At 40.1% G+C, this 15641-nt stretch overlaps 1 protein-coding gene and 1 non-coding gene across 2 annotated transcripts; one reads left to right on the top strand and one right to left on the bottom strand.

Annotated features, from left to right (window-relative positions):
* Positions 1–4213: 4213 nt before the first annotated feature.
* LOC113460852 (small nucleolar RNA SNORD93) lies at positions 4214–4301 on the bottom strand. The gene has a single exon (XR_003382692.1). It is a non-coding gene; the product is annotated as a small nucleolar RNA SNORD93 (small nucleolar RNA).
* A 5817-nt stretch (positions 4302–10118) lies between these two features.
* TOMM7 (translocase of outer mitochondrial membrane 7) lies at positions 10119–15383 on the top strand. Its single transcript, XM_005480861.3, has 3 exons — positions 10119–10252; positions 13933–13981; positions 15165–15383. The coding sequence occupies exons 1-3, from the start codon at positions 10150–10152 to the stop codon at positions 15178–15180; spliced, it is 168 nt and encodes a 55-aa protein (XP_005480918.1). The 5' UTR covers positions 10119–10149; the 3' UTR covers positions 15181–15383.
* The last annotated feature ends 258 nt before the right edge of the window (positions 15384–15641 follow it).

Raw genomic sequence — 15641 nt, 5'->3', positions numbered from 1 at the left:
GGTACAATTGCACAAGGTACAAGGAGAAATGACCAAGAAGCTCCAAGTGGCCTGTTTTATAATATATTCTTACAGACCTTCACACAGCACTTAAAAATGTGTGAAGCCACAACACATTATACACAACAAGAGTCAGACACAGACTATCATAAAGGCTTTCAGAAAGACTCCAACCTAACCTAATGAATAACAAATATGCCTAAAAATGTGAAGTACTTGTTTTAATAATAAAATGCTACTTTAAAGTGGATCTTTAGGCCTTTGATCTGACTGCCACCCATCTTCTTGGGAAGAATATTCTTCTTAAGATCTACAACCTCACTGTCAGGTTGCCTGCTATTTCATCAGTGTAAGCTCCTCAGTGAAAGATCCACAATTTGGGCTGCTAGCAAAAATTTCCATAATGTTTGCAAGAGTTAAAACAGTTTATGTTGCAAAGCACTGGATTAGATCTCAAAAAACTGGACTTCATTCTTGTTTCTGTAGGTCACCCAGATGGGTAATCTGCAAGGTTACCACTCTATTCCTCAGTTTCTTCATCTGTAAAATGGAGATAATTATATTCACTAGCTTTTAACAAACATTTCAAGATATACATGGTTAAGGATTAAGCAGTGTGGATTATCCCTGATGAGTAACACACAGCTGCTAACACACTGACTTATTCACTTTCATATTAGCATCTTTATTTAAACATTTGCAAAACACTCATTTTGTCAAACAGCAATTGCAAAGAGGCTTTTATCCAGCACAAGTGTAATTAGAATAGTAGAGAAGTGATGAGACTTTGAGCTCAAGACATGATATATCTGGTATTTTAACTTCAAGTAACTACAGTAGCAAAAAGAGTTTCCAGTTCAAGTCTGCCCTCCGCTGGCTCTAGCAGAACACTGCTAATAAATTTTGGATCAATAGCATCTTTCTGTAATGAAGAGAAGGAACTAAATTAATAGAGGCTGATACATTTATTAATTTTCACCTTTATTCAGCATTTATAAAAATTTTGTCATAGTAGTTAAATGATTTGTAGTATTTTTTAAAGTCCCATCTAGGCTCCCTGTCACATTCATGTTTTTCAGGATTTCAAAAGCCCATCAGGGTATCATCCATATTAGAGTCGCTGGAACTAAAGTACAGCATGGGAGGTAACATTCTGCATGTGGCTTTAAAGAAATTTAATAGAAAAACTACAGAAAAATATTTTGCTTGATACAACTAATGACTCTAATAGATAGTGCTGTATGTATTAGTCAAGTACTAAAAGAGACCAGGATATATCTAGTCTAGTACTCTGGCACTAGAAGCAGGCTGTTGCCTTAAAATATGAGAGGAAAAAAGAAGACCATTAATTATTACTGTGTTTATTTTAGAAAGAATTTTCCATCACAAATACCACACACAAATAACTCATCCCTAAACTCAGGACGACTCATTTTCCTTTCTATTTTTAAAGTAGGAAAGTAACTGGGGTGTGGGGAACTATCTTATTTATACTTACACCGATTCATCTAGAATGATTTCAACCCTAAGGTGACATTGCTGTCTGAAATACAAAATCTGTATAATTATGTGCTGGATGATGTGATTGAGCTGAAAAGCCTCTGGTTCATATATCTTGTCATCTTCATGCTTCGTTACACATAGCAGCATTTAATCTCTTGTGACTGCTACCTACATCTAAAATAAAGGAGTACAATATTGTTTATTCAGATGTGTACTTTATATACACTTGAAAAAAAAGGAAAATATAAAAGTATTACAGAAATGGCATTTTATTTGGACCGTTTAAATGCTTGGAAATCAGTGTCAGATTCCCAGCTTGTGCCAAATGTGCCTAATAGACTTTATAAAGTAGAACATAAGGAATTTTCAAAAGTTCCTTGTATGTCCTCTGCATCTGCTAAAATTCTTGCTGAAATGGTTCTCATTCAAAAATGCAACCTTTAGGAGTCCATTAACATTTTACAAGAAGCAGTGAAAGGCACACAACTAATCTGCCGTTATGGGTTTGGGGTTGGTTTTTTTGTTTGTTTGTTGATTTTCTGTTTTGTTTTGTTTTTTGCTCTAGGCAGGAAGCTATGGAAAAGCTACCGAAATCTCATTAATCACTGTAGTGCCTACTGCTACACATCACCCTCTTCAACTGAACTCCAGCATCTAAAATGACTAAAATGCAGCTGTTCTGCACTTCTAAGAGAATAAAGTTTGAGATTTTTAATAATACTAACTGAAAAGCAGCAGCAGTGATTGAAACATTGATAGGTATTTCCCTGAAAGGTCATTTGTTTTCTGTGCAACAGTGGAAAGAGTGTTAGATGAACTTACAGGCACGTGAATCAGGCTGACAGTATATAGAGAAAACATACTAGTGTGTCTACTTGACAATGTTTTGAAATTAATAAACTCTAAAAACGTTTGTCTGGGCTAAATATGGCATATGACTCCACTAAAATAGACAAAGTATGGACAGAAATTGTGTATGAAAGGCAAAAGGGAAGTATTTTAAGAGACTAAATTTTATTTTAGTAGAAGAGTAAAAACTTCATTAACCATGAGTTGCGCTTCATTTAATCTTGATAGCACCAGATGAGACTTGGAAAGAAAGAAAAGAGCTTTCCTTCTGGTAGATTGCCTTCTGGTATCTAGGAAAGGCCTTAATTACTCTTCATTATGATACTAAAATACTGATTCTAATCTTCCATGTGCTGATGATCTCAAAGAATTTGCAGTGAAATCTGAACTACTGAAATGCAAAAACTAAAGACAGACATAAACGTTGATACTTTCATCTGCACTGTTGAATTTCCAAATTCTGAAGGGGAGCTCTTGCTGAGGTTCACCCTCAGCAGGAAGCTCATGCAGCACACGCTGATGGGGCTCTGCCAGGGGGTGTGTGAACTGCTCCTCACCTTGCTGGTCATGGTTAGGCCCTGCTGAATTAGGAATATGACAACAGGTTTGTCCTTAAGTTTCTGAAGTCAATTCACCTAAAGTAAACAATGAAGACAAATTAATACCTATGTTCAGTTTAAATAATTAGTTCAACTTTTACATTTACTACAAATTATTCCATTTGTTCATGTACATGACACATTTCCTTTGTTGACTGGGCAGTCTTATTCAAGATCTGAAAACACACATATTTTTACCTTTCCTTTTATGATATGGACTCTGTAATTTGCATTACAGGTTGTTAAAACTATAATAATGACAGCACTAAAACCTAGATTGTGCTATGCTTTTAATTCTATTGAAATTAAAGCTGTACTGAATTAAACTTTAATTTATACTTTTAAAAAAAATCTTAGTTTCAACAAACACCCTTCTTGTTTTGGAAGTTACAACAAAAAAAATATACTTAAGGATATATACAGTAACTGAAATTACATGTCATTTGTTTTACTGGGACTTAAGACAAAACCCACAACAAACTGGCAAAAAAACCACACCAACCTGTTTCAGGTTTACCAGGCATATTTCAACTCAGAGTTCCTCTTTTTGCTTTACTACATGTTTTCTCTTAGCTTATAACCAGAGTTAACTGTAGCTTGTTGTATACCTTTAGCTTGCAAAATCTGAGCATGCATATGAAAGCTCTATTGTAAATCAGTGAAGCGAGTGCTGTGCATCAATCAGTTACATTTTAAAATATTTCACTGTCAGAAAAAGTTGTTTCAGCAGCACCTTTTTGTAGTTGGATGCTAAGAAAGACTATTAACATTGAAGAGAGAAAGCAGAATACGACTTATTGTTAGAATTATTATTTTTCAAATCCTGCAATTCTATGTCCTGTATCAGAGAGAAACATTTCATTTTTCTCTGCAAAGACTTATGTTATCAGTTTCATGGTTGTCCCACCACTTTACAATTTACTAAGGTTGGAATTGGTATAAAGGCCAAGTATACAAGCAAAGATTTTGGAAAATCAGAATATATTATTTGTTTTCCTCACCTTGTTTAAAACATTTAGGCAAAAATTTGCCTAAAATAAGCATATTTTAAGTCCTTTAAAATATTTATATATATGTGCTGTTAAAACAACATATTCTTACACAACAAAAATCTATTTGAGATCTGTCTACAAAGAAAAAGTTTACATTAATAAAATATCTTTAGAGGAAAATCCTCCTAGAGTTACCAAAACCTTTGCTACTCAGCTGCTTAAAAAAAAGCTTAATGAAAAAACAATTTTAGAAAATATGGGTATTAGTTTTGGCCTCAGAAAATCCTTTTATCCATCAGATTTTTGCGTATCACCAAATGTATATAAGGAATCAGATTATTGTTTTCATCCTTGGCCAAATATTGCAATATAAAAACATGCATTGAAGAACTGTTGCACTTTTAGAAAAATGATCTATGGCAAAAGGCAGCAGCATGTCTAAGTGTAACATTTAATTTTCAGTATTAAGCAAAGACAAAGTGCAGAATGGGAAAGGCATGATTCAAAGAATGCTACAGTTGTGAAGCAGGTAACATTAATATTCAATTTTTAAGCACATAAACAGTTCTCAGAGGTCTCTAAAAGCTTTTGATGAGGTTCTTTCAATGCTGTCTCACCTCAGACTGCTGTTTCTCCTTCCCTGGCCTCAGGAGCTGTAATGAAAAACAATGAGATTGTAACTCCATGTCACCACTCAGTTTTGGTTTGTTTTAAAGTGAATAAATTGTACAATTACTGTATTTAATATACAAAATTACTACACTTTGCTGTTTGTTCCTGCCACTCTGATCATTCTGCTAATTGTCCGCAATTTTCAGCCAGCAGCCAAGCCCCACACAGCCACCTGCTCACTACGCCTCACAAACACTGGGACCAGAGAGAAAATCAAAAAAGTGAAAGCCAGAAAACTCATGAGTTGAGATAAAGACAATTTAATAGGGAAAGCAAAAGCTGTGCCCACAAGCAAAGCAAAACAAGGAATTAATTCACTGCTGCCCATGGGCAGGCAGGAGTTCAGCCATCCCCAGGAGAGCAGGGCCCCATCACATCTAACAGTTACTTGGGAAGACAAACACCATTACCCCAAATGTCTCCCCTTCCTCCTTCTTCCCCCCACTTTATATACAGAGCATATCCCATGGTCTGGAATACCCCTTTGGTCAGCTGGGGTCACCGGTCCTGCCTGTGTCTCCCCTCAGCCTCTCATGCACCCCCAGCCTCACCAGCATGGCAGGACAAAAGGCCTCTGCGTAAGCCCTGCTCAACAGTACCAAAACTTCTCTATATTATCAACCCTGTGTTCAACACAAGTATAAAATACAGCCCCATACCAGCCACCATGAAGAAAATTAACTCCACCCCAGCTGAAACCCACACAGTGACTGGCAATATCACTTTTCTTGGAAATATTCCATATAAGGCAGTGACCACAGTAAATCCAACAAGTATCATACAGAAATTCGTATGAAGATTTTAATTTGGACAGAAATTTTTTATATGCATTACAGCTCTGCATTTCAAGCGTGTTTGGAAACTATGCCAAATTAAGAACTCAAATATACTCACCCCAAACTAATCTAGGTCTCAATAACATTCAGAAGACAGTTTAGAATTCTGGTTACTTTGCACATGACCTAATTGGACAGCCTAAGCCTTTGCTCTTTTGACCACAGTACTTTCCATTTCCCTTTGTCTCTGTCCTTTCTTGTCTTTGTGAAATGAAAAGGAATATTTCCCAGATCAGTGGTACTGCAGAGAAGCAGGGATTTATTAGACTAAATGAATAGGAATACTAAAATGGAATAGAAGGAACATAATTATTAGGGCACAATAAAAATAGGAAGCTTAGTCGTAACAATGAAGTGAAATAGAATGTCTAGTCATAATAAACTACTGTTTTTACTGACATCATAAAGATTCAGCCTGAAGTGGAAATCTGTTGAAGAGCTCTTCCTTATGTTCTTGTGCTATTTATACTGATTTATGGTATAATCCTGAAGTAAGAAACATCCACCATAGCGTCTTTGAAATCTATGTTCCTCCTAAATAGGGTAAAACTCAAACTTTGTTCCCAAGTAGATGAATTTAATGCAGCTTTTTGTCAGTAAATTGGGAAAATCTCAAAAGTGAGATTGCAGACTGCACAACGGAGGCCTGCAGGGATTTTCTACCAAGTTTACAGTGATTTTTCACAAACGTCAATGTGTCACTGCACTTTGTCTCCTTCATCAGCATCTGAGTTACATGTACTGTTGCATGGCTTTACTTTGTGGTTTGCTGAGATAAATCTTTTAGAGGTCTGGAATTCTTTAACCTGAAAGGTACATTTTGCACTCAAAAAGATGAGTTAAAACCATCTGATCAAGAGACATTACTTCTTGAATCTGACACTTCAGCAATTCAATCATGTCTGTAAGAATCTCAATTCCCTCATTTACCGATAAAAATGGAAACATTTGGCCATTTTACCATGAGTACTAGTGATATTTATTTGCTGTGAAAACATTTGTGGAATTATTGCTAATCGAGTCAATAAAACAATAGGGATTCATATTCTTGTTGTCCCAGTTGAAACCTCTGCAATTTTGTTTCTGACTTTATTGCTATTGCTGATCACATGAAGGTACAAGGCAGAAGAAATCCAAAGAGATTTATTTCTTTCTTTGCAACAAAAGACTTTCAACATCTATGGTATCACTAATTTTCTTTTGTCACTCTAGCAATTGGGGCTCTTGTTCTCCTTAGTTAATGAATACAGCATTCCAAGCAGCTTTGTCTTCATTATCAGCCACAAGAAAAAAAAAATCAAATAAAATCAAAATCCTTCATAGAAGTATTACCACAATAACTTACAAACTCACAGCACACCCATAAATCCTACTTCCATCTTCTCCAGGCAGAGTCAACTCCATCTTACAATACCCATCTGTGTGTAAGGTTTTCTCACTTCAAAACAGCTCATTGTTTCATGCCCCATCACAGGCACATTTGCTTTTAGAGGCTAATTGCCAATATTTATGTGACTAGTGCTGTCCCATGAACTTGCAGGGAGGATGACTGCTGCTCTCCTTCCCCCTTTGTCTGAGTCAGCAGATCACCAAAGGACTGCTGAGCTCTTAGACCCTCTAACATCCCAGGTGACACAGGAGCCAAAGAAAGGCATGGAAAACTTCTGGAGTCAGCACAACCATTTATTGGTTTTTGTTGTTCTTGCGGAGGTTGTGTGGGTTTGTTGGTTGGTTGGCTGGCTAGATAAGGTCTTTTAATGCAAATATGATATGTTGGACAGTTGGAGACTATGAATATGTGTTATGATGAAACAAGTGCTCTTCTCCAGTCACAATTCTTAGTTTACAGACATCCTTTCACAGCTTCAGTATGCAAGATTATGTAGATCTTGAGCAGTAACTATACAGAATCAACACTGGTTTATCTGCATACCAACACACGCCCTTGTGCTCTTCTAGCACTGATTTTGTTTGTGAGAAAACTGGCAAAGTAATACTAACTTTCTTACTATTAATATCCTGGCTTCTGTAGTTAAATTAATGAAATAACCTGCAAGCTTTTAGTCAAACATTCATATTAACAGACATGAGAAATAAAGGCTAACATGTTTCTGTGCTCTGAAAATTACTCCTTGACTCAATATGTAAAGGGAAGAAGGGAAGATCTGGTACATGTGGCACTCTTTGGTTAGCACTCTTTCTCAAGAACACCCACAATAACATTATAAACACTGTATCACATGTGATACTGTTAAACCAATTCTCAAAGAAGACAAAGAAATTGTTCAACTCTTCCTATCAGGTGATCTGTACATTCGACCTTCTAAATCCCACTTGCACCAAATTTACAGGAAGGAAAAATACCTTTTGGATTTCATTCCACCACCGTGGGTCATATTTTATTGCCATACTTTGTAAGAGATTATTAACAAGCTGTGTGCTATAATGAACAGTTGGTTTTGTATGTTTAGAAAGAACAAGCTGTAACAGTAACCACAGCTTGAAAACAGATCTTACTCGGCCTCATCTACAAAGGAAAACCAATTTAATACAAACTACTCAAAAACAGGTTCCTGTAAGTCAAAAAAAGAGGTTCAATGGGTTGAGTTCTCTTTTGAGTGTAATAATCCATTACTGATTAATGAATGTGCCTCTTGCACTACACTGGCTCACAAGAAGAGTAAATTTGTAATTTTGAATGTTGGTACAATTCTACTTACGCGTTCTAATCTGAAACGTTTGACAAGTGATATACGAAAAAAATTTGAAATCCAACACAAACCTAGGGATAGAAAGACTTGTTCTCTCAATTTTCAGATAGAATTCCCAGAATTTCCCCCCCCAAAGGCATACTCTTTTGGGAAAGGCGTACGCTAAGTCTTGTTAACTTCATATTGATGTTCATGAATACATAGACACCACTGGTGCCTAACCTCTCCATAGGGATAAGCTATTCAGTATAAAGGAGACACTCAGTAACTCTATGCCTCTACTTTATTTGTCAGGTATCATTAAATGTGTGTCAGTCCTATGACTAGAAATAGTGGTGTATCCCACGTTTAATGTGTATGGAAGCACAGGGCACTGGGACTGGTGTAGAGCAGGAAAGGCATGTGCATCCTGTAACATGACTGCACATCTGTGCCAGGACCTCACCAAAATATTCTTTCATAATTCACAGACCATGGCAAAAGCAAGCCATGAGCTGCCAGAACCTCTCATGTTGCCTGCAGCTTGCTACCTGCCTGTACCTGGAGAGGAAGTAGTGAGCTAAAAGCTCCTGTTTTTATCATCTTGAAATGGCAGAACAGGGATTCATACACTGGACAGGCATGCATACACTGGAAGAGTAAATGGTATATCTGAATAAGTAAGATTTATTATAACCCTGGATTCTTTCTTGTCTCTAAAAAGCACTGACTTGCTGTTTTTCTTAACGTGACAAGGTGGCTACAGAAGTTCAAGTGCTGTAGGCAAACCAATATATAACATGCAGAGCTTTGCTATAGGTAGCAGACATGATACAGCCTGATGGTGTTAACTGCTGCAGCTGCATTAGTAATAGCAGAACCTAAAGACCTGCATCTGGCTTGGATCTGGCATTACAGCAAAAGGCAGGAGGCTACCTGAGAAAGAATGAAAACATGGTAAAAACATGATATAAATGATTGATTCAAAGGCATAGACACTACACGCAAGATGTCATGTAAGTTGTGTCAAATAAAGAGCAGCTTGGTGGTTAGGGCACTGCAAGGACAAAGGCCACTCATTTATTAGTCAAAAAACAAAATGCCTCAGTGCTTATCTGGGCTCTGAGGTTTTTAAGGACAACAAAATCCAAGTGCTGTACTACCAGTTTCACTCCCTCAACTCCTTGTTTCCACAGACTGGATACATCACACAGCCTGGTATTCTGAGCTGGAAAGGACCCACAAGGGCCATCTCCTGGCCCTGTACAGCACATGCCAAGAGTCACACCATGTGCCTGAGAGCACTGCCCAAACACTTCTTGAGCTCTGTCATGTTGGTGCTGTGACCACCTCCCTGGGGAACCTGTTCCAGTGCCCAACCACCCCCTGGGTGAATAATTTTTTCATATTATTTTCCATTTAATATCAAGCCTAAACCTCCCTTGACACAGCGTCATGGAGCCGCATTTCCAGTTTCCTCCAGGAACACTTTTCCTTATCACTCCATCTCTACCCTTCACTTACCAAAGGCACTTCCTACCCTGCAGAGGCGGCGTGTGAGCAACACCTCGAGAGCTCCGGGAAGAACAAGCACAGGAGTGCGGCAGTTCAGGAGCCAAGGCGGGCAGGGAAACCCACAGCGTTCGCAGCCCCCGCGCCCCCTCACAGCCGCCAGCCCCACTGGGCCCATCCCGATCGCGGGGGCGATTCCCCAGCCTGCGGCGCTGGACGGTGGCCGGGACAAGCCCGTCGGGATTGCAGCAGGCAGAGAACACGCAGGGGGCACAGAACACCTGGCGGGCAGAGGCCACCCGAGGAACGGAGCACACCCGGCGGACGCAGGGCACCCCGGCGCCGCCATTTCCTCGGCCGCCCGAGGTCCGGCCCCGCTCCCCGCCCCGCAGCCGAGCGATGGGTCCCGCCCAGCGCACGGCGCTGTTACGAGGGCGGCTGCGCTCCTCCTCCTTCTCCTCCTCTTCCTCCTCCTCCTCTCTGCCCCGCCGCCGGGATGCCGAAGCTTAGCAAGGAGGCCAAGCAGCGGCTACAGCAGCTCTTCAAGGGCGGCCAGTTCGCCATCCGCTGGGGCTTCATCCCCGTAGTGCTCTATCTCGGTCAGTGCCGGGCGGGAGACGCGCGGGGGCCCTCGGCGGCCATTGCCGAGGCCGGGTGTGGGGCGGCCGGCTCCGATGGCCGCTCTCCGCCCCTCGGCCCGTCCGGACGCTGCCGGGGAGCGGCGGGGCCGAGGGAAGGGCCCGGGGGGGGGGGCCCAGGGCCGCCCCGCCGCGCTGCCCCCGCCGCCCGCGGCCATGGCCGCGCATGTGCGATGGGGAGGGCGGGGTTGCCCTTGGCAGAACTGAGACGGGGAGGCTTTTCGTTATAGTTGGGTTTTTTGTTTGTTTGTTTGTTTGTATGGTTTTTGTTTGTTCCCCCCCTCCCTTTTTTTGTAAAGAAGAAGTATGTGATCTTCCCACTCTACTCGGCCCTAGCGAGGCCACATGTGGAGTGCTGTGTTGTCTTCTGGGCTCCTCAGTACAGGAAGGACGAGGAGCTGCTGGAGACGGTCCAGCACAAGGCCACGAAGATGATTAAAGGGACTGAAGCATCTCTCTTATGAGCAGAGACTGGGCCAGTACTGGGCCAGTTTTGTCCAGAGAAGAGAAGACTGGGAGGAGATCTCCTTAAAGTATACAAATGTCTTAAAGGCAAGGGCTAAGATATTGGACCCAGGCTCTTTAGTAGTACCCAGGTACAGGATGGGGAGTAACGGCCATAAACTAGAACACAAGAAGTTTCACCTGAACATGAGGAAGAAATTCTTCACGTTGAGAGTGGCAAAGCCCTGGAACAGGCTGCGCAGGGAGGTCATGGAGTCTCCCTCTGGGAAGACATTCAAAACCCAGCTGAGCATATTCCTGTGTCACTTGCTCTAGGTGACCCTGCCTTGTCAGGGAGTGGACTAGGGCGTCTCTAGAGGTCCCTTCCAACCCTGACAATCCTGTGGTTCTGTAATAAAGAGGTTTTTGCCCCTTTTTCTCCCTGGAGGCTAATGCTGTGTGAGGGCCCCTCTGGGGAGTGGGCAGAGCACCGAAGCAGCGGAACAGCAAATGGGGCTGTGATTTAACCCTGTGTCAGTGACTGCCTGCTGTAATAGGGCTGTGCTTTGTGCTCCTGGGAGTCTGGTGAGCAGAACGCTGGGAGCCCTGCTTCATGGCACTGGGGACATTGCCAGCCTCCGGCTGAGATTAAATTTCCAGCAACAGGCATACAGGTTACAGTCTGTGTCCCACCAAACATGGTGTGGCTCCTGTTTCCAAGCTGCAGTGGAATGTTAAGGGGATGCCTTGCTATAGTGCGTGGTGCCCTGGATATATTCTGCTTGCTCCTGTCATCAGGCTAGCCAGGCATCACTACCACACAATATTTCTCCTGCTAAGTTAGAGCTGTATGCCATCAGCTGTCCTTGTTTAAGAGAGGCTGGACACTTTTACTCACTTCTTTTATAACAGAGGGGCCCAGGAAGGCTGATCCCTGCAATTCATTTGGCTTACTTTCTGCCCAAACTGTTGGGCTTTTTGGGAAAAGCACCTAAACCAGACAGGCATCTTTGCATTGAATGCAAACATGAAGGAGGGCTGGGAGCTTGATGTGTTTCCAGTCAAATCTGAGAGGTTGTTTTGATTAATTGAAGGGAGTGCAGTGCCTGGTTTGAAGGGCTTTGATTGTTTATAAATAACAACCAGGAAAACCTTGTTCTTGTCAGCTGTTACAGAAGTGCTTTAACAAATGCAAGCAAAAGAAGTCATTTCAAAAACTATGGAAAAAATAATTACCGTTATTAGGTCTGCTTTTCCATTGCATTTCCATTTTTAGTTTATAAATTCTTTTAAATTAATAAGTTTTGGGTGGGAATTTCAACAGTGATTTGTAACCTAATTTGTTGTTGAAGTTTTGTTTAGATTTTACTTCCCTGACAGTGTCTGTGGATGTCGGAAAGATGATCTTTCTTCTTAGTGACATCAGAGTGTCACATTAGTGACAGTAATAAGTTACATTCGTGACATTTAATAGGTTACTTCAAATTGTATAAAGCCACCTTACTGTATTTACAGTTGCACTAACATCGGGGTGTGTAGTATATTTTTTGTTATGTAGCAGTGAGAAATTTAAGTTGTAGTAGTTTAGGTTCATATCTCCAGAAAATAAGTGTGTTGTACCACATTTACATTGCCTTCTTATGCATTTATCTGCAGTAATGAAAGTATAAGCAGATGGGAGGGGGAAGAGCAGATGCCACCTTGATTGCCATAGACATTTGGAGGTGGCATGTACCCAAAGTCTGCAGGATTGGAAGAACCTTTTCTCTACTAGGATTACTTTTGACTCTGGGAGGGAATGTGTGACCCCATAGGTATTAAATACATGCTGAACTAAAAATAGGCAAGGAAATGATCAGCAAATCTGAGCCTGTAACTTTCTCTGTAAGGCTTTCTAGCTCAGGGCATGTACGAGGAACCCAGTATGAGAATGTGCAGTTATTGGTCATTGGTGGGGTTTTGTTGTATTATTTTAAACTTTCTTTAAAGTGGCTGCCCTGGTTTTAAGTCAGTAAATTAGACCAATGCAGTTTTGTTAAACCTGATTTGCTTATTTAAAAATCTGGGGTTGAGGGGAGGAGGCAGAAACATCCACACACACCCCGTGGCTGCAATTCATGAATTTTTAAGCTGTGTTGCTGAACAGTATGGCAGCCAAATAACTTGGGTCAGGATGTCTAATAGTCTCAAATCATCCAACGTTATCTTCAAAGAGCTTTTCCAGTGCCTGTGAAGTTAATGGAAATTTTTCCATTAACCTTTGTGGCCTGTGTTTCAGGCAACATGACATTAATGATTTATTTTCTGTAAACGAGGGAAATAATATAATTTTCATGAAACCTTCATTTCTAGATAGCCAGTGAAGTATTGAACAGTGCCTGATTTTTTTTGCATGATTCTGTTTCAAGACTTTTATATCACAGTCCAGAGAACAAAGATACTTCATATTCCAAACCTTCACCTGCTTCCCTAGTATACATATACTGTAGTCAGTTGGTGTATTTGAGTTATTGGGGGCTGGGGATGAACTCTTTGTAGTTAACTTTCATTTCATTTTCCTGGGTATTAGAGAACAGCTTGTTGGTTTGCAACCTTTAGTAGTGTGTAACTTTATCCAAAAAGTGCCAATCAGAATAGAAGATTTGAGGTTAAATTGATTTAACATTCAGCATTCTGTCATGCTGAACTGAGTGAACTGTTACTGAAATACTGCTTTTAAGATGTGTGTCAGATGTCATTGGAGAATTGCCTGTTAAGCTTCAAGGTGCTTATTCTACACCAGTTTTAGGTGTCTTTGTTGGTAGAGCCCTGCTAGGTTGCTTTCTGGACAACATTTAACATCTGTGGGTTTGTGTGTGTAAAAGTATGAATGTCTTGATCTCTGGCATAGATGTCTTTCTTCATCTCACACAGTTAGTTGATCCTGAATTTTAGGTCAGGTAAAGATGCAGGTAAGACTTTTTAAAAAAAGAAAAGTTTACATTGGTATTTATTTTCTTGCTTTCTAACCCTTGTAAGAATGTGCAGTTTTTATTCAGGGTAGTGCACAGCTTCGTGAATCACAAGTCTATGTTCAGTAGTTTTCATTTTTATTGCTATTTAACGGGCTGGAATAACTTCACAGAGATTTAACTGTGTGGGAATCTCTACATACTTGTTTATTTTTATATATGTATGTAATGTATGTTTCACTTCAGGTTTTAAAAGAGGTGCAGATCCTGGAATGCCTGAGCCAACTATCTGGAGGTATGTATTGGTTCCAAATGTACGTCCAAACCCAGTGCAGATAGTTACTGGTTTGGGTGTTATTTCTGGCCAGTAACAGTTGTGAATGATGCTTCCATCCCTTGTTTTTAATTGTTGTGGTTCTTGTTTCTTTGGAAATTCACATGACAAGTCAGCAAAGTTCTAGTTCTTGGGAAGACCTTTCTCTTAATCTTGCATAGTTTTTAAGATATGGAACTTCCTGTGTATTTTCCATGACAGCTGCCCTTCTAATCTGTTGTAGAGCTAGTTTGTGCAAGTTTCTGCACTGAACAATAACTTCTCAGATTTCTAGCACAAATTGAAACCAAAATCCAATCTCTTTCTGCCTTGGCAAATGTGGGAGTAACACTGCATAATAAAAGGTGCATGAAATAAAGGGCTGTCTCCTTCAGTATTAGTCACTATCATGAAGCAAAGTGGATTTGGCTCATGTTGCCTCTTTCTTGTGGGACTCTTTATTATGCTGCAATGTTATGTAATTAGTACTGCTTACATTCTAGTGACATTTAAGTTTTATTGAAGGGTTTCCTTAGATCTAACTAATTAAAGTTTTGGAGAAAGGATGTTTCTCCTGTTTTTCAAGAAATGCCTTTGATTACTGTGCAGGAGCAGGCATTCCTAAAACAAATAATTGATGGACTGTATTGTTTGCAAAGTCATAGATTAACTCTTCTTGATTTACATAGTTACAGTGTATAGAAATCCAGTTTTTAGGATTCAGTGATTCAGTAGAAACAGTAGAAAATATGGGAAAATAGTAGTAAGATCGTATTACAATTTCAGTGGAATTTAGTGTTGTCTTAATAACCAAGTTGCTGCAGTTGTTTGCTTGCTGACAGTGTTTCTATGTTGAGCTTCACCAGTGGTTTGAACACAGTGTAAAAGCTGTGTTTTGTACCAGAATATATATTCATAGATACAATGAACAGATGTTTTGTCTAATCTGAGGCTTACAGATGCTCGTTTTTGTGAGCACATGTTGGTGCTCTCTAGCCTTAAGTTTTACTTTAAAGGTGGCATTATTTCAGTATTTTGGGGGCTAGTGTTTATTCTGTACATTTGTAGGGCTGTTTCTCTAGACTTGTGTTTTACAAATATAGATCTTTAAAGATAAGTACCTGCTGCAAATCTGACTCTGATTTCCTCCCCCCTCCCCTTTCAGTCTACTTTGGGGCTGAAGGCTGTGGTGGTCCTGTTGTAGAGGCAGCCGATGGACAGAGTGTCAGAAGATGCGTACATTCCAGAGGATGAGGCCAACACTTAGACCAGCTGGCTCAATCAGCTTGCTAATGCCATAGGTTGTACATACAACAAAATGGAATTTATATGGACCTAACTTATTTGCATTACGGTGTAATTAAATAAATACTGTTTGAATGGATGCATATTGTTTTTAAGTCTTTACATAATATAATATAGTGGTTTATTTATAATTACAGAAAGCCGTGGTGGGGGTTTTGTTTTGTTGTGTTTTTTCCAAAATATGGTGATATATAACTCCCATACTTGTCCCTGTTAACGATTGCCTTTTGGGTAAGATTCCTCTTTACCTTCACAGTAACCAGAAAATTGAGCTAATGTTTTAAATACTTCAGTATTCCTCAGAAGTTCCTCGCCCAAATGTTGGTAAGCCTCTGTG

The sequence above is a fragment of the Zonotrichia albicollis genome, chromosome 1 (assembly GCF_047830755.1).
Source record: "Zonotrichia albicollis isolate bZonAlb1 chromosome 1, bZonAlb1.hap1, whole genome shotgun sequence".
NCBI classification, from domain to species: Eukaryota; Metazoa; Chordata; class Aves; order Passeriformes; family Passerellidae; genus Zonotrichia; species Zonotrichia albicollis.
The sequence above is the reverse complement of the archived record's forward strand: the minus strand, read 5'-3'. Positions and strand labels throughout refer to the sequence as shown.